Genomic DNA, 17,725 nt, shown 5'->3' with positions numbered 1-17,725 from the left:
GCCGTGCGGTGCCGCGGTGCATGCCGGGCTGGAGGTGGACAGCTGTCTTCAGTTCGTGGAGGACCGACGTCAGTGTTTGTGCTGGTCGGGGGAAGATGGCGGAGGCTGCGGCTGTTCCACCGCATCGGTTTTTCTGTCACTGTTGTAAGGGAGAAGTGAATCCTAAACTCCCGGTAAGGCAGACGCATTCTTGTATTTGTCCATCACACTCTCTTGTACACCATGTGCCGTTGACAAGTCAACCTTTTTCCGAAATACCGATTGTTTCGCTCGCTTGCTTACAGCTAAACACTAGCTAGCCAGTTAGCAGTCAGCGGCGTTTGTTGTTGTTAACTCTCTAAATAAAACTCGTGACACAAATGTCTTGTTCAACAATAAGCATCAAAAGCAAACATCGATATGAGTCCGGGTGGCATGTTTGGGACAGTTTGGTCAACGCACTTTGCTTTGACGCCTCGCTTTGACAGCTTGTGAGAAACAGCTCAAAGAGGAGGTCTATGTTGTTCTTAGTTAATTATAGAGACAGGAGTAGTATTAACGCTAGCTGACTGATATTAGGGTTACTCTCGTTTTCAGGGTTGTTTCTGTTAAAACGCACACTTGACAGGACGAGTTGTGAAATGTTAGGGAACATAAACACGTCGTTTTCAGTTTCAGTTGTGAAGTGAAAAGTGAGAGTAACATAATGTCGAGACGCTGACATGGTCCAAATCTTCACAGGCCTTAACTAACCGCAGCATATATTACACGCATATCCGACGTCCTTTGTATTTGTTAGGGTTCTCTATTTACACACAGTCGCCAGTTTATTGAGTACACCTCGCGTTAGTTCAACCCAATCAAGCCGAACACAACAACCCTGTACTAAATCCTAGGTTCACGAAGGTTATAATGGTTGATATTGATCATTGTCATTCAGTAAAATGCAAACACATTTTCTAGTTGGAGCATCTCAAATGTTAAGATTTCCAGGTTTTCATAATCTTTTATGAAAGTACAATATATATATATTTCGGTTTAAGTCTGTTGGTTGTACACAAGCTATTTTTCTATATTGTTATTATACTGACCCAATAATGTATCCATTAAACGATAAAATAATTGGTATATTAACTGAATATGAAAGTAGGTGTTAGATGATGCCCTAATATTTTAATTGTTTACTTAGTCCATCTTGATTAATATAAATGAGGTGGACAAAAAGTACCTAATATCTGGCAGTCATTGTGTCAGCAGTCCACCAGATTATCCTGCTGTCAGTTGAATCCATATTTTTATGGTTTGGTTGAGGTTAATTCCAGCCGGCCCTGTCATTGACTCTAAACCGGCCTGCTTTTCTCAAGAACACTCAATCCTGTGGCATGTTGTCACTGAGCCAACTAACTGCAACACCAACACACTACTACAGTATATCCCAAAGGGTCATGTATCCATTTATGCAACGGTTATGATAACGTTTCTATGAGCAAATTACATACAACTCACTTGCCAGGGTTTGCTTACTGCAGGGTTTTTCCAAACGATTCAAAACATGACCATAGTTTTACATTCCCAAATGTTTGTAAACCAAGCTAATAAAGGATGTTATATAGTGTGTGTGTGTATATAGTCAGAATGGAAAAGCATTCAGTGAGCTCCAAATAGAACAGAGTTAAAATATATGCTATAAAATATTTTTGACCTACTTTTTTGTCATCAACGTGTTATATAACAAACACATCCGTCTAATCTCTTCTGCTGTATATTAAATGACCCCACTTCAGTCCTGTTCCCGTAGTTGGGGAAACCCTGTCTTACACTGAGCTGACATCATGATCCAGATGTACAATCTACCAGTTGTGTGTTTCACATTCTATTGTAGTGGCTTCTATAACACACGCACACGCACACACACTGGGCTGCATTCATAAAACACAAGGTCGGCATAATGTCTTTACAATGTTGTTATGATTTCCTTCAAAGACCAAGTGTTTTTTTTTCTAGGTATCATATCACAATTTGGCAAATACTAGATATTACTTTTAAAGAATCTGACTGGGAATTTCTCATGTATTACACCAGACACAACCTTTCACATGTGTATAACAAAAACCTCAAACATGGATTTTCTTGTTTATGTAATAAATATTTTCTTGTAATTCATTTGGTTAATAAAATCATATAAATGGATCATCTCAAAGGGATTTTACTAAAGTAGAGCTGAAAAAATATGTAAAATAATCCATTTATAGTCGCTCAACAACTACTTTTGATAATCAATTATTTGTTTAAATAATTTCTAAAGCAGAAATGACATTTTGGCTTCTCTAGTGTGAGAATTGGGCTGCTTTTCTATGCTTATATAATTGTCAAATGAATATTGTTGGGTTGTGGACTGTTGGTCGAACAAAACAAGACATTTGAAAATGTCATCTTGGTTTCCAGAAAAAATGCAATGTGCATGTTTCTCTCCACTGCGACTTAATTTTTGTCGTGAATATTTCAGGAGTACATCTGTCCAAGATGTGACTCGGGATTCATAGAGGAAGTAACCGAAGATTCCAGGTGAGAGACGTGTTATTCTACGAATCATCCTAATTCTACCTTTTTAGTGTTGGTCTGGAGCAAAATCAGCTAGATGAGTTGTTTCCTCGTGGTTATTAACAAGAAGCCATATGTTGCACTGTAGAAAGTTGTCTCAGACCAGCACTAAACCTGAACATGTGTATAGGGTTCAGTGGACGTTACTAATGTATCTTTTGTCCCTTTTGTGTGCGGTTTCTCTCAGTCTTCTAGAGGGTGTCGCTAACGGGATAGATGACGCTGCCACACAATTTGCAGAGGTAGAAGCTGACTTGACGGATTTTGGAGAGAATTGGGTGGGGAAGTGGGCGAAGAGGATTTATTGCAATCAATTATGTTTTCACTTGTTCTTTCCCTGCACTGTTCTTGACTCACTTTTTCTCTTTTTCTTCCTCTCTTTTCCCCTTGTCCTGCCTGCTTTCCTACCCTTAATCCCACTTTCTGTCTGAAAATCTCTTTCTTCAAACCCGTGTCTCCTCCCCGGTCAAATCCCACCATCCCTGCAGCTATGGCATCTGTTGTTACTGGAGCGGCCATTTACAGCAGACGGGGACACACCTGACTCAGAACCTCGGCTCCCTGGAGGGCGCTTGGGGGGTCTCAGTGACCTGGGGGGGTTGGGAGGGGGACCAATCGGAGGGTCAGTCCCAGCAGGCCTAGGGGGACCTATGGGCGGTCTACTCGGAGCCGGGGAGCACTGGGGACCAGGACGTCCCCCTCGCTTGCACAGCCAGAGGAGATACCGGTCCAGAGGCAGCAGTAGACCAGACCGCTCGCCTGCTGTGGAGGGGTGAGTAACTGACAGTTCAGTCTTGTTTACCATCGTCTTGGCTCTCTTCTCCGTCTTGCACATTCCCACTTGATGACAGTGCTAGTTATGCTAATACTAATTGCTCTTATTTTTGGTGATGCCATTAACAGTTGTATATTTTCTCTGTTTCTCAGGATTGTACAACAGTTTCTCGCCGGCCTCTTTGCCAACTCTGGAGTCCCTGGCTCACCCCCCCTCTCATGGTAAGATGCTATTACAGGAGCATCACAGTGTTAGTGCTAGCATCACAGTGTAAGTGCTATTTCTTATCAGCTTGTGGTGTTTGTGTCTCTCCCAGGACAGGGATGCTACACTCTAACCCAGGCGATTACGCCTGGGGACAGGGAGGGTTAGACGCCGTGATAACACAGGTAAACCAAACTTAGGAGAACTTTATGTCCCTGTCACCTTTCAATTTCTCTCCAGTTTACAAATACGTTTGTGTGTGTAGTTACTAGGTCAGTTGGAGAACACAGGACCTCCTCCAGCAGAGAAAGAGAAGATCTCTTCTCTCCCAACTGTCAATATCTCTCAGGAACAAGCAGGTGAGTAATTCCTTATTTTCCTGTTTGTGTTTTTAACTCGCCAAGAACAAATTGCTATATTGCTCATGGACATGTTTGATCTTTGGCATGCACTAACCATATTTAAACAATTATCGAAATGCACACCTTGGGTTGGACCAGCTGTTGGTGAATCTATTATTAAGTCTGTATGAAAAGGAACACTAACTTCTTAGTAATTACTGGCTTATTTATGCATACACAGGGACTCCTAATAAAACACCAGTAACAGATCTGTCATGTAAACGCATGCTTATTTGTTCAGAAGTCTGTGCAGCACAACATACATCATAACAAGTCTGCTGCCGGCTGACAAGAGAAGCCGGAGCGAAAAATCCATTAACTTTGAGTATCAATAATGTTTTCCATAAATTACTTTTAGATGTGTTGTGGATTTGTTGTTCTTGACTTCCTCTTCTGTGTATGCGGTCATGTGACTTTGGAGGCATGACTATCCACGTGTCTTAAAGAATCGGGCCTTTATCCTTTTGTATAATTGTTTTTAGTAATTAGTAAAAATAAAAAACATGCTTGATACCGTTAAAACTGTTTTACTGCTAAATAACTGATCTTAATTCAGTCATGATTAACACTATAAATCACTCAAATCCACGAGGGTATTGATAACGCATCTCTTCTACCCCTGCAGACTGCTGTATGGAATGTCCGGTGTGCAAAGAGGACTTCGCAGTGGGAGAGCCAGTCAGACAGCTACCCTGTAACCACTTCTTTCATTCAGACTGTATAGTACCATGGCTGGAAATGGTGAGTCACAACAAAGAGGGTTTCACAAACTCACAAAATAGATCTGACATGTGATACTGTGAGATATTCACAGTGCTCAAGCATCAAGTATTAAGACCTAAAGTTAATCTGAACACATGCTTTGGTTGCCCAAAGTTGTCCTTCTGTTTATTGAAAATAAGGAACATTGTTGCCTGGTGGTACTGAGTGGCTCAATTGTGTTCATAATAGTTTTCAGACAACAACCAAGGTTAATTGCACGGGGGAATAACCTGTATCAGAATGGAAATCCTGGTTAGTTAATTGGATCAGTACACTGTGTGCTTTGGTCATTTTAATCGAATAAGAAAATGTATAAAATATTCCCAGCCTTAACTTTAGAATTTCCTTGAAAGATTTTCAAATGAAAATCAACAATACATTGTTCAAGGTGAAGATAGAGCATATCTAGTCCGTCCACTTGGCAATGGCTGAGCTGTTAGTTAACGGGGGCAACAATGCAAACGACAGCGCTAACGGTGTTAACCGGCGGGTGGGCGCTACGCCTCCCTGACGACGCAGTTGGTCGGGATGGTGTTATCGGCTGTATGAGCGACCAGGAGCTAACCAGTTGGGCACACTTGCATGCTTTTGAAAAGGCACACGTGGCCGGCACAGCTACGTAAACAAAGCACAGAGGATCTTGGATTACACATCACGAGAGACGCTTCATTCAATGTTCATTTGGCAGCCTGATGAGACTATAATAACACGTTAACTTCTAAAAATGCCTAAAGCTAATGTTATCTATATTCTGTTCTGTGGCCACTCAGCATGACACATGTCCAGTGTGTAGGAAGAGTTTGAACGGAGAAGACAGCAGCAGCCAGCCCCCATCAGAGTCCCCCACCCTCTCCATGGACCCCCGCACACAGGAGAGATGGTCCTTCTGAGACACCCACCTGTCTCATCCTTTGGTTATCCTCGCCTACATCCAACAACACACCGAGAAGACAAAGCGCTTATCACTTTCCTCTTTTCATCTCTGTTGCCGTCTTAATCATCTCAGTCTGATATTTTTTGTACTTTTCATTTTTCTATTTTAATGCCTTTTCTCCTCAACCTTGTATACAGATACCCGTACAGACTCTACAGTCAGTTGAGGTCTGGGAGATCTTTCTTCTTCTCTTCTTTTTTTTTGCCTCATAAAAACCAGACTTGATTGATGATGATCAAGCCTATGTCTTCTCTACTTCCACCTCTAAAGCAAACTCCATCTTTCTTGAAATGCAGTGCTGCAATACACTATTGGGGGGAAATCTTTTTTTTATATCGCACCATGCCCTCTTCACTCATCAGAAAATTAGCTTCACTCATTTACAGGGTCTGGACTTAACAACATGAACACCTATAGCCCTGCAATACATGGTATGTTCATGAAGGGTGTATGAATAATTGTTTGTTGAGATTTCTTTTAGGGAAGATCTTGATTGAACTCTATTTATTCTGGTGGTGTTTTATTGGATTGTAAAGGTGTTCATTTTATTGGGTCCACTCTCTGTAGTGTACTTCAATAAAAGAACTGTTTCTTTTTTTTACGAATCATGTTGAGTCGCTGCTGTTTAATTAATGGCCACAAATGGAAGCTGTGACATTGAATGAAAGCAAGGGATTCCTTACACCTTACGGGGAAAGAAATTAAATATACCAATAAGGGAATACAATGGACCCACTCTCTAGTCATTTAGATTAAAACAGTCCTCCTGGTGTATATATTATAAACAGATGGCATCCCTCTGTCATTTTATTTCTCCGTTTATGACCATCTTTTGTTTCACTTTTTTTTTTTTTTTATCACTTTTTGATGTAAATAATTTTAGTCCAACAACTTATGGTTTGCAAAGGAAAAAGAACTTTGAGAATGGAGACACAAATGTGAAATTACCTGGTTATCAAACTGTATATTATATATATGAAAAAATGTCTATGATGTATTAATAAATTGACAAATGGTCATAGTTGAATTTTCATTGTTCTCAACCGCTTATTTACAGTATTTGTTCTCAACCCTGGGTGACTGCACCCAAAAAATAAATTGCGCTTTATTTCAAATGAAATGGCAACAGAAGGCATTTACAATTTCTGTACATTTATATGATTTCTTGGTGGAGGAGACTTAAAGCATCTTATTAGCTGTAAATCAAGGCAGTAGTTACACCCACAGGTGAACTGATACGTTCATTACTTTCAGGTTCCCAATAGGACTCTGTGTAAAAAAGCATTTTAGACTTTTGAAGGAAAATCAAATCATTTGAAGTTATTCATGTTTGAGGTTAATTTGAGTGACTAATGAAATCACTAAAGCGGTGATGTGTGTGTGTGTGTGTGAGTTGCTTAATAGAAACAACCCATTCAGAGTAATACAAGCTTTGGTAAGGATAAGGTTTTCAACATGAAATGTGCATAAAACATTTGTCATGTGGTCGAGGTGTTTGTGAACTTGTATTAATAATCAGTGTGTGTTCCAGGCCAGTGTGAGCAATGAACGAGCCGGTGACGTGGAGGAGATGTAGCCCACAGCGAGATCCCCGACTTCAAACTGGATCACTGATGATGACCTACAACCGTACAATTAATACAAATTTGAACAGAATCGCAATATGGCCCACTTCATTTTTCAAATAGCAGGAGGCATAATATTAGGTAAAGTAGTTGTCCTGGCCTACGCATCATATTCTACAGACCTAAACAACATCTTTGTCTGGTACTTATCTCTGCAAAAAGTCTACCATAATAATTTAAACAAGAATGAAAATGAGAATAATTATGTAAAAACGATCATTCCCTCTAATATTACAAATCATAATGCAATTTCAAGATCCGGAAAAAGAATGGCATAGAATTACACATTTTTTCAACATTGTTCAGCCCTACCTGAAAAATAACAAGTACACGGTTAAGTACAGATAGTTTGTCCCGTACCGGTTGAGTATGATGAGCACTACTGAGCCATCTGGTCTGACAAAGGCAGAGTGTTCCAGCTCGGTTTCCTGACTGGTGGACACGCCCACTCTCCGAGACCCTTCCCACAGGAACTTACTGGATACAAAAGAAGATCTCATTAGACCTTGTAATGAGGGAACAGGTGTGGAAAAAGGATCCAGTGAGAGCCCGTTTCATACCTGAAGTGGGCCATGCTGTAGAAGTTCGGCTGCTTGTAGAAGACGTCCCGCTGTGCATCCACGATTACAGGGCTGTCCACAAAGTTTTTAACCCAGTTTGGCCCACCAGTCTGGTCCAATGCCAGGTTCCAGTCAGTCCAACCCACCACGTAATGATTTAAGTCCTGCCGTGGGGGAAACACCGATAGTTCAGCATCCAGTCTGTGCTTTGTAACTTTGCACCAAGAGGTTTTGTTTAAATTAATTCATTGGACCGGTGCTTTGTTTAAATGTCACGAGGAACAGCACATCTACACAAACACTCTCAGTCTGAATGCCGCCATGCAAAAATAGATAGAATGGAGGGAGTTCAATTTCATTTTGGAGAGAGTGAAGAAAGAAGAAACAAAACACCAGTTGCAGCATGCTCTGATGGCCTGCGGGTCATTTCTTCAGCAACAGCTCACAGCTTGTCCAATCTGTCACGGTGGATCTGACTGAACAAGCCTCATGCAACAGATAAGGTGGTCTTACCTCTATAATGTCATGTGCGTACTGTTCCGCCCGGTCCCAGCTGCCCAGCTTCACCCCTCGGTCCAGTGGGCTCCAGCCAGAACAGGCCTCCGTGGCAAACAGGTAATACTCTGGGTAGAGATGATGGATGACTCCCAGGCTTATCTCTGCGGGGACGAGGGTGTCCATGTACCAGTGAACTGCCACGCCGTGAATGAACCTTCCCGCATGGACATCATTTAGGACCTGGAGGGGAAAGTTAAAAAATAAAACACAGAAAATTCACAATGTCCTTTCAGGATGTCTGCAGGTACTAAAAAAAAAAATCATAAACACATTGTATTTTGTTTCTTCCTCTTCAAAAAAGGCCTCATGTGGAACTAAAGAGTAATTTTCTTCTCTTAAATATCTTTTTAATGTGAATGCAGACGGTCAGTCCGGTGCAACAGGGATTGTGCGCTACAGCAGCCAAGAATCTCGTCGTCTCACAATGGGTGTCAATTTTAGCAACAACATTAATTAACGTAACTTAATTTATCATTTTTAATTGGTTAATCCATCCTTACGTTTTATGCTGCTCATTGGGTCCAAGCTGCATTAATGCTATTGATTATAACATTAGGAATTAGTATTAGGTATTGCTGAGAAGAACTTTAATAACTTAATAACATATAATTCTACCATCAAATAATGTTCTTTGTGTCAATAAAAAATATGAAATTAAACAGTGAATCTATTTTTAAGAGCTTCAAACTAAAACTAGAGCTGCAAATATTAAACAATTAGTTGTCAACTTTTAAGATCTTTTAGTATCGTTTAATATATTTGCTTTCCTTGCACTGATTTATGTTGAAAATCCAAATTGTTTGCCTGCAACTGCAGAGTAGCCTCAGGTACAACAACGTGTACCATGACTTTCTCCACTATCTCTCCGTCCTTGGACTCACCACTTTGGCCCAGTGAGGCAGCAGCAGGCGGTTGTCATCCAGGATGAGGACGTGTGTGCGTGGGTGTGAAGAAGCGTGCAGGGCAGGGCCCAGATCCAGAGCCACCCAGTCCCTCTGCTCCTCAGGAGTGAAGCCAAGAGCCTGGAAACTGCAGTAAGAGACTTCTCAATCTGTTGTGCAGTTTATGATCCACGGTGATGGTTCATTCGGTGTAATATAATGCGAGGAGAGACCTGTAGTTTGTAATCTGTCCTGCAGAGGGCTCATTTCCCGTTGTCAAAGCCCAGAAGGTCAAGTTATATTTAGCATATTCCTCAAGGAACCTGAGAGGAAAGGGAAAAAAAAGCAATAATGTTTCCTTGTAAAAAGAATTGCCAACATGTGACATTGCATTAAGGTAAAGCTCCACGTGTCACCTGATGTAGTACTGAGCCCAGGTTTTGTGCTCCTTGCCCCCCGGTTGGCCCTTCAGGGAGCCCTTTCCTATGAGAGCACCGTTAGTTTTCATCCAGGCGGGGGCGCTCCAGGCGCTGGCCAGCAGCGACAGGGGGCGAGAAGATAAGGCCTGAGCTCGCTGCAGGAGAGGGATCTGAAGAGGAGGATGAGGCGAGATTAGAGTTACGCCGTGATGGACATGTGCATGTGAGAGAGTAGGAGAAGAGAGGGACCTTCATGTTGACGTCCTCCGGGGCCAGTGTGAAATTGTCCAGGTTGTAGTCTCCAGGTGTGTCAGCATATGTGTACAGACGGGTGGAGAAGTCACAGCTGGCCATTGGGACGCGCACCACGCTGTAGCCAATACCTGCCAGAGACACAGCATCATGACCATTCAGCAACCTTTGGATTTTTAGGACATTTCATCTTTGTTTACTTTTGGCTTTGAGCAAATAATAATACATATTACACAAATGTGTATCTTATCCTGGTAATTCATGGGCGCGTTATGCTTTTCTGATCCAACACCCTACTATTGCACATAAAATGGGTATTTTTAGGAGATTCCTTTAACGGAGTGTACCTTCGGGGGAGAAGTACTGACGTAGCAGCTGGTCCTGTGCACCAGCAGAAAGAGACAGGATGTTAATGGCTGCTGCGTCTGTCAGAGCTCCACCGAATCCCCGGATCTTCTGGTACTTCTGGTAGGGAACGATGGTCAGCCTGAGGCCTGAAAGAGACCCATAGAGAGGTGAGGCTGATGCTCTGCAGCTGCTCCAGCTAAAGACAACATAAGCGCTCACCTGCACCGGTGCTGTTCACCTGGACCAGACCCCGGCCCGCCTCCAGTCTGCTGCCGGCCCTGCTGGTCAGGTAGGAGGAGTACTGGCCCAGTGGAGGCAAAGTGACCGGTCCCACACTGTCACAGTAGGTTGCATTACACTCACACACCACAGAGTCGTGGCCAAAGTTTCTAGCAACACATTCATTGCTTCCTGGAAGAAGAAGCAGTCACAGCAACATGATGTTCCGTCTGTGCTGGTGAACAGAAGTTGTATGATTGCATGCAACAGAAGAGGATACAACCATTGTGTTGCGTTACCTGTAGAGAGGGTCACTTCTGCCTGGAGGAAAACCAGGGCCAAAATCACAGATGATGGCAACAACAACGCCATTTTATCTAGAAAACAAAGAACATCTCAATTAAGAGATTAAATTCGATAAAACACGGTTTGAATCAGTGTCGGCAAGCACTTGAAATCGTAAAGTGCAAGTGAATAAAGACCCAACTGCTGCGTTCAGCACATTGTATGCGTCACGTCATTCGGAGCATCGAGGAGACACCGTCCCCTCAGAGGACGCACGTCCCGCTGGTTGATGACATCATACTCACACCTGGCCGTTACTTCAACGTTCACCGAGCTGCCATTCCAGCGCTTCCTCCGACCACTTCGTTCGGACGATCGCATTTATCTTTGGCCAGTCATGTGACCTTGTAAACTGTCACGTGAACAACTGTGCAAGAATTTGAATCGCCGCCAGGTGGCGCTTGGCCATAAAAAGCATGACACGGACCTTCTCATTCAAGGTGTTTTGTTTATAGACGGTTACAAAGAACATTACACGTATTTTGAATACGTTTTAGTATATTTTTGTGCAAATTGTAATATCTTTGTCAAACTAAAACACAGTACCTCTCAAAATATAGATTGAAAACGATGTTTGCGTTACTTTTCTCTCTCCCAGTGTACCCATCTCTATCACACAAATAAATTAACTAAGTGTCAGATAATATCTTTTCATTCCTAAATAATGCCTTTCAGATTCCTATAGTGATTCAATCTTCTTCCAATGTGTCTATCTGGCTTTATGACAGAACTACTTGCAATTAAAGACCGCACGTTAAATTTAAATTAGTTTGAAGTTTTATTCAACATTTTATTATCAAAGTTACACACATGCATCATAATTTACACATTAAAGGTATGGACATTTATGTATTTCTATTCATGTATATTTGTGTGTATCATATTTATGTATGTGTGTGTGTGTGTGTGTGTGTGTGTGTGTGTCTTTATGTAACTTCATAGGAAGGAACTAATTCTGTCCAACATCGCTGGGTTTCTGTTGCTCAAAAAGGTGAGTTCTTTCTTTCCTTCCTCTGTTCGACCTGATGAGGAAAACATATTTTAAGTTACTAAAACAGCATAATTAAAATGTATTTTATATTTAAAAAAAAAAAAAGCATCCACAGTATCATCACTCACTCTGCGGATGCTGCAGCCACTGGCGGTCCATAAAATAGAGGTAACAGCTCTCAAACTCCTTCTCGCTGTAGTTGGGCACCGACACCGGGATGAGCGGGTCCATGCTGTCAAACCCCCTCTGATGAGCAAGACACAGAGGAAGTCAACATGTGTGACATCAAACATCGATTTAAAAAGCATGTTTAGTAACGTGCAAACACTTTTTAGATTAATTGAATCAAACTCACACATGAATCAGAAAATACAGAAGTATATCACCATATAAAATGCACCACAGGCCCTGTTACTAATTCAAATAGATTGAGCTATTCATATTTATTCTAAATGCAGCATTAAGCAAATAGTTGATAAGATAAACAAGAACAATTCCTGAATGGATTATTAATGTTGTGCAACTATAGCATCTTTTTGGGGGTAAGACAAGAATGTTATATGACCCCACAATTATGAGATGCAGATATACAGAATATGCACGCTATAAATATTATAACAGCCCACTGCAACAATAAACTTATCTCTGACCTCTCCCAGCAGCTCTTGAGGTAAGTAGGAAGATTTTGAAGTGTAGAGAGACCCCGTCTGAGACAGAGTAGTGATGATGGCGCCTCCAGTCTGAGACAAAAAGAGTGAATGTTAATGGGGTAGGTTAAAAAATCTGTGATGTAATATTCTCATGCATTGGTTTGCAGTTCTCTTACCCAGCCGCTCGTCATCAGCTTTCTCAGGTTATAAACCAAAGTGAGCTCCTCTGGCTCCACCTGATGACAGTAAGAAAGAGAGACACATAAGCTGAAGGAGAAGCATGAAGACATAAATGAGACGCGACAGGATGGTTTATGGGTTTCCTCACAGCGCTCTTATCTTCCTTCTTGATGGTGGATCTTCCCCACAAGGCGTTGACACCATCCACAGCCACCGCCAGGCGGAATTCTGACTCTGGCTGCCCGCTTTGCTCCCTCAGCTCCTTCATCACCGCCCCCACCACATCACTGCTGCTCTTCACACGAGATATACCCTACAGCAAAATAAACTCCATCAGACACCTGATGAAGATCTCTGGAAAGCAACTAAAAAGCAACTCCGCCGATTCAACACATCACGACTGCTTGAAGAGTACTACTGCACGTTTGAAAAAAGTTATAATATGAATCAGCTCGTACATTTGCTGCTACGAGCTACACACTTGAATCTCCAACACAACCGTTGGCGGTGAAATTGCATTGTGGGTTGTAAAAGTATGAGATTTCACAGTACGATCTGATGGTACCATCTCAGAAAATATAATGGTTTAACTGTATCAACATTATTAATTATCATTCTATTAATCAGTTACAATTACCCTTAAAGGGAATGAGAGCAGAATTATAATAACAGAATCCTAAACCTGTTAAAATCATGTAAGTGTAATATGCTATACATCATGTATTATCGTCAATATAGCATGTTAAATTAAATACTAAAATAATGTCTTATGACCATAGGAGCAACATATGTGCGACATATGCACAGCCAGATTGCTCCTGATGTATCAATACCGCAGATGAGCAAATCTACAATGGTATGATAACTGCCAGTATGCCGTAATATTGGTAAACCAATACAACCCTAATTGTGGGTTATGTAGGTACCAGGTTTTGACAAGAGCAATGCATGGCATAAAAAAGACAATATGTATTTGTTATTGTCCATCATGAGTCTGACCATTATAGAAGTGAAATGCTAAATCAGTGGAATATTTTATATAGAATCAACAAATAACTTTGTAGGTCAAAATCGGAGCTGATGAGTTATGGTCGAAGCAAACAGTAATGGCATGCCCCATTTCTTTAGGTACAGCCTCAGCAGGGGGTTTGAAACTAGTTTGATTTATTTTGTCCCATAATGTGCTGTCAGGAGGCTGGCTATTAATATCAGATCCAATTCAAGCTCACAGTAACACCAGCGGTGTCGAAAAATGTGTTTTTCATTTTAAGGAGCAAATGATTGATTGGAAGAGGGGAAAATTCCCTGACTGAACATAACTCTACCGCTCTTTTCTGTCTTTGTCAGTGTGTGGAACAAATATATTGTGCTGATCCATCCTTGTGCTCAGTTTATTGTGTATTGATCACCACTAAGTGCAGTCAAGGTGAAAGATGAAACTTTATTGATCCCCTGGGGGGAAATCGGTAGAGCAGATAAAGGAATGGATAGGTAACAAAAACAAAAAGATTGCTGAGACGGTCTCAGAGGACGAGAAACTGCATCCTAAATAATCCTATGAGAAAACTCACCTGATCCACAAGCTGCCCGAGTGGACTTCCCTCCTCAGTGAACTCTCTCTTTGTCCATGAATAGCGCTGCGTTGTCTTTATCTGGGAGAGAAGCCATATCGTTTCACTGTCAGTACAGTTTCAGTGAGTTTCATTGACCATGTTCAACACTCCTTTCTACATGATAAAGAGCACTAAAGTACTTAACATGCTCCATCCTCAGTACATTAAAATATAAAATGTTTCCCTCAAATAATAAACCTCAAACCATATAGTGCTAGTCTGCCATGCAAAGACACTGGTGCTACAAACTCTGCCTTTAAGAGTGATGCATAAGGCTGGATTCAGGTCATAAACCAGTTTAATTATGTATATCAGCATGTGAACTAAACTGCTGTGAAGATGCTTGAAGGCTCATTTAAGGTCTATAAATGCTTGCTTGTTAATGTGACAAATGGTCATATTGTAAAATTGCAACGTATATAAATATCGTCTGACAACTGATGTTAATAAAAAGCACACTGCGTAAAAAGATCCTTACCTTTGAAAGGAATTGCTCATTGGTGATTCTGAAGTTGCGTAACCAATCGGTGGCTTGTAATGGCTGATCAAAGCGAGAGGTGTTGTAGGAAGACGGCAGCAGCTCTTTGCAGTTCTTCACCCACAGGTGAGCTGTATTAGAAAAAACAGAGATGGAGGAGGGTCACCTTCTGTGCAGTGGGAGGAGCCAAGACCTTGTACGATTGACTTTGTCTCACCATCAGGAACATGCAGCACCAACCATCCCTGTGTGTAGCAGAAGTGGAGTGCGTGACAGAGAGACATCGTCTTCCCACTGCCCTTCAACCCATCTGAACAACTTGATAAGGTTAACAGCAGGTTTATCAGAAGCATCAAGGGTATGATTATCTGCGTGTGTGATTGTGATCACGCGTTGTAAAGGATACAGAATAAATATCGTAGAGACGGTTGGCTGTAGTCTGCTTTCTTCAGGTAAGAGATGACCTCTAAAGCTGGCTGCCTCACCATCACACAGGCTTCATTAAACGTCTTCACCTAAAAAAAAATATTTTTTAAAAACACACACACTTGTTGCCATGATACATTTAACCAAAAACAATAGATCAAGTCACAAAATACCATTTATGAGCCAGTAAGTTTAAAATAATGTGCATGCCGTCACACACATAAGCACATACTTGTTGTTGATAGCGCCGAGGGAGGCCGTGAGGGAACAGAGTGCGGATGTGTGCAGAGGGCACCGTGAAATACTGTCCGATTTGTTTCTGCGACTGACACGCCTTGGAAGAGACAAAATACGTGAGATCAACAGCTAAAATCAGGCAAATGTACAGACAACTGCTGCTACGAATATAAACCTGCTGCAACTAGGCAGCTGTGCTCCATTTCCCTCTGCTTGAAAGAATGATGATGACATTTGCACTGATTAAGTCAGATTTGCTTACTGGATCGTTCTCCTGTGTTCTGAAAACTGAAAGCGGCTCATGTTCTGACTCTGCAGCCACAGCCTCCTGCTGCTGCCCACATCCACTGGTATGAAGGGACCTCACATGCGTTACCTGCAAAAAAAATTATAGAAAGAATACTAAGAGAAACTAGAACAGTAATCTGAACAAAACATATGGTGCTGCATTGATATGTGACACATTAAAACAAATATAAACCTAATAAATCAAGTATACAGTATGACACATTAATACACTGATGGAGAGCGTGGTGAAACAGCTTGTACTGGAATCTAGATTAATCTGTCATTATGATTTGGATATTTAGAGGGAATTTATAAGGAAGGATCTACTAGAACATTATGATAACATGAGGACCATGCAGGTGATGCTTTCTGTCCTCTGGGACTGAATGGACACATCCAGTGTCAACACCTTAAGGTGAGAAGCTGAATCATATTTTAAGAAACCTGTATGTGAAAGCTAGGAGGTTGTTACATTATTATTAGTGAAATTATACAGCGATGCTTTGGATTGAACATGTGTTTAATAACATTTTGCTTTGGTTGATATTCCTTTTGAACATTTTAAAAACGGTTTTAAAATGTGTTGCGTAAATAAAAACAAAAGGAATACTTATTATTGGCTGACATGTAAATTGATCTGTCAATCACTATATACTGTACATTTTGGTAACATGCAATGCACATACTGAAATACAATACAGGTGTTTTGCTCCAGTTTAACGTCCCAAACGTCTTCTTGCATGTTCTTTTTCTAAACCAGGTCAAACCTATTTTAAACAAATGAATTATTCCTGTATACACTGTCCAGGTTATGTTTCTGCAGCTTCTCCAAAAGTACTCAACCAGGCCGTTTAAAAGGGCTCTCACCGTGTGCCGGAGTCTGAAGGGCAGTCTGTGCAGCGCCATGACCTGAAACAAGGAGCACGACACGACTTTCAGTTATAGTTCAGGGGTCAATGAAGAAAGTAGTGTCATTTAACCTTGCGTAAACGCGCAGCTAGCCGCTGCTGGTGATGCTAGCCGCTGATGTTAGCCGCTAGCCGCTGATGTTAGCCGCTAGCCGCTGCTGCTGATGCTAGCCGCTAGCCTCACCCAGCAGCGCGTCTCTAACAGGCAGCATGAGCAGCGCGGAGGAAACGTGTGTTTGGAGTTTACCTGAGATTCAGTTCAGATTCACTCGCGACGATTTCGATTCAGGTCATCAATTGATAAAATGTCCCCGGAGCGGACGAAGGAAAAGGGTAAACTCCACACCTCCAAGTCAATGTACCAGATCTGTCATGGGGACCGCCATCATGCAGCTTGGAGCAGGAAGTGACGTTACACCATCACAAATGTTTGTAGCCAATCAGTAGGCGCGAGAACTGAAGAAAATGGAGTTTGACAGACCTTGACACATTTCACCTTTAATAGTAATGAATGCTGTAAACACACAGCGGAGGAGTCCTGCACGTAATTAACTGTTTGGAGAAGGACGGCGCTCTTTTTAATAAATAAAACTAATCTCTTGAAAGCATAAGAGATATTGGCAACGGTTGTCTTTTTTAGGCCTCCAGCATTTTCAGTTTTATAATATCAATAGATATGTAGTGCTCAATTGTCAAAAACAGAAACTCACTTTTAGATAATACTGTGCAAAAAGTATATTCCAGGCTAAATTAATATCCCATTCTCCTTGACTCCCAGAACCCCTAAAAATGTGGGTCTTTGTGTACACGGTAGCCTACTTGATAGGAACTCCTAGTTGACAGAATGCATACACAAAGCAGGGAAGTGAGGGTTTGGGGTGAGCCATAAGGACCAATGAACATGTTCTCTGTGCACCCTAAAGAAATGATTCATCTGGCCATGCCTCAAGGCAAAGATGGATTAGCCTACCAACCAAGCAAAGTGGGCAACAGCCCCAGTATACCCAGTGCTCTGCCCCAGGTTCAATGTGTGTCATTTGGTGTAGTAATTCTATTCATTTCTAATTTGCTCTCCAAATGTTGTAAAATGC

At 41.6% G+C, this 17,725-nt stretch overlaps 3 protein-coding genes across 6 annotated transcripts; 1 reads left to right on the top strand and 2 right to left on the bottom strand.

Annotated features, from left to right (window-relative positions):
* Nucleotides 1-9: 9 nt before the first annotated feature.
* rnf115 (ring finger protein 115) lies at nucleotides 10-6,687 on the top strand. 2 transcript variants are annotated; one of them, XM_034552968.1, is made up of 9 exons: nucleotides 10-173; nucleotides 2,486-2,544; nucleotides 2,768-2,858; nucleotides 3,069-3,352; nucleotides 3,508-3,576; nucleotides 3,672-3,744; nucleotides 3,825-3,918; nucleotides 4,586-4,701; nucleotides 5,493-6,687. In XM_034552968.1, the coding sequence occupies exons 1-9, from the start codon at nucleotides 21-23 to the stop codon at nucleotides 5,610-5,612; spliced, it is 1,059 nt and encodes a 352-aa protein (XP_034408859.1). In that variant the 5' UTR covers nucleotides 10-20; the 3' UTR covers nucleotides 5,613-6,687. The 2 variants fall into 2 exon arrangements, with proteins under 2 accessions (XP_034408859.1, XP_034408860.1); XM_034552969.1 differs by having other exon boundaries at nucleotides 14-173; nucleotides 2,768-2,822.
* gba (glucosidase, beta, acid) lies at nucleotides 6,498-11,218 on the bottom strand. Of its 2 annotated transcripts, none has more exons than XM_034552961.1 (12): nucleotides 11,109-11,218; nucleotides 10,818-10,895; nucleotides 10,519-10,710; nucleotides 10,299-10,445; nucleotides 9,949-10,082; nucleotides 9,697-9,869; nucleotides 9,514-9,603; nucleotides 9,281-9,428; nucleotides 8,355-8,579; nucleotides 7,842-8,005; nucleotides 7,642-7,758; nucleotides 6,498-7,277 (listed from the first exon to the last, which is right to left on the bottom strand). In XM_034552961.1, the coding sequence occupies exons 1-12, from the start codon at nucleotides 11,182-11,184 to the stop codon at nucleotides 7,172-7,174; spliced, it is 1,650 nt and encodes a 549-aa protein (XP_034408852.1). In that variant the 5' UTR covers nucleotides 11,185-11,218; the 3' UTR covers nucleotides 6,498-7,171. The 2 variants fall into 2 exon arrangements, with proteins under 2 accessions (XP_034408852.1, XP_034408853.1); XM_034552962.1 differs by having other exon boundaries at nucleotides 11,006-11,195.
* On the bottom strand, nucleotides 7,029-17,045 carry dap3 (death associated protein 3). 2 transcript variants are annotated; one of them, XM_034552967.1, is made up of 14 exons: nucleotides 16,882-17,045; nucleotides 16,594-16,635; nucleotides 15,701-15,814; nucleotides 15,434-15,535; nucleotides 15,182-15,290; nucleotides 14,993-15,085; nucleotides 14,776-14,906; nucleotides 14,256-14,336; nucleotides 12,833-12,997; nucleotides 12,681-12,740; nucleotides 12,505-12,594; nucleotides 11,983-12,100; nucleotides 11,755-11,885; nucleotides 7,029-7,047 (listed from the first exon to the last, which is right to left on the bottom strand). In XM_034552967.1, the coding sequence occupies exons 2-13, from the start codon at nucleotides 16,630-16,632 to the stop codon at nucleotides 11,800-11,802; spliced, it is 1,188 nt and encodes a 395-aa protein (XP_034408858.1). In that variant the 5' UTR covers nucleotides 16,633-16,635; nucleotides 16,882-17,045; the 3' UTR covers nucleotides 7,029-7,047; nucleotides 11,755-11,799. The 2 variants fall into 2 exon arrangements, with proteins under 2 accessions (XP_034408858.1, XP_034408857.1); XM_034552966.1 differs by lacking the exon at nucleotides 7,029-7,047 and having other exon boundaries at nucleotides 11,623-11,885.
* Between the last annotated feature and the right edge of the window lie 680 nt (nucleotides 17,046-17,725).

Source organism: Cyclopterus lumpus, chromosome 16 (genome assembly GCF_009769545.1).
Source record: "Cyclopterus lumpus isolate fCycLum1 chromosome 16, fCycLum1.pri, whole genome shotgun sequence".
NCBI classification, from domain to species: Eukaryota; Metazoa; Chordata; class Actinopteri; order Perciformes; family Cyclopteridae; genus Cyclopterus; species Cyclopterus lumpus.
This window is presented reverse-complemented; position numbering and strand designations above follow the sequence as displayed.

Excerpts from the sequence above, each read along its gene's own strand:
- rnf115 (XM_034552968.1), top strand. The coding sequence starts at position 21 with ATGCCGGGCTGGAGGTGGACAGCTGTCTTCAGTTCGTGGAGGACCGAC. Across the intron at positions 3,353-3,507 it reads CGCTCGCCTGCTGTGGAGGG|GATTGTACAACAGTTTCTCG; the intron begins GTGAGTAACTGA and ends TCTGTTTCTCAG. Across the intron at positions 3,919-4,585 it reads TATCTCTCAGGAACAAGCAG|ACTGCTGTATGGAATGTCCG; the intron begins GTGAGTAATTCC and ends CTACCCCTGCAG.
- gba (XM_034552961.1), bottom strand. The coding sequence starts at position 11,184 with ATGCGATCGTCCGAACGAAGTGGTCGGAGGAAGCGCTGGAATGGCAGC. Across the intron at positions 10,446-10,518 it reads GGTGAACAGCACCGGTGCAG|GCCTCAGGCTGACCATCGTT; the intron begins GTGAGCGCTTAT and ends GGTCTCTTTCAG. Across the intron at positions 10,083-10,298 it reads TCAGTACTTCTCCCCCGAAG|GTATTGGCTACAGCGTGGTG; the intron begins GTACACTCCGTT and ends TGTCTCTGGCAG.
- dap3 (XM_034552967.1), bottom strand. The coding sequence starts at position 16,632 with ATGGCGCTGCACAGACTGCCCTTCAGACTCCGGCACACG. Across the intron at positions 15,815-16,593 it reads CCTTCAGACTCCGGCACACG|GTAACGCATGTGAGGTCCCT; the intron begins GTGAGAGCCCTT and ends TTTTTTTTGCAG. Across the intron at positions 15,291-15,433 it reads CTCGGCGCTATCAACAACAA|GTGAAGACGTTTAATGAAGC; the intron begins GTATGTGCTTAT and ends ATTTTTTTTTAG.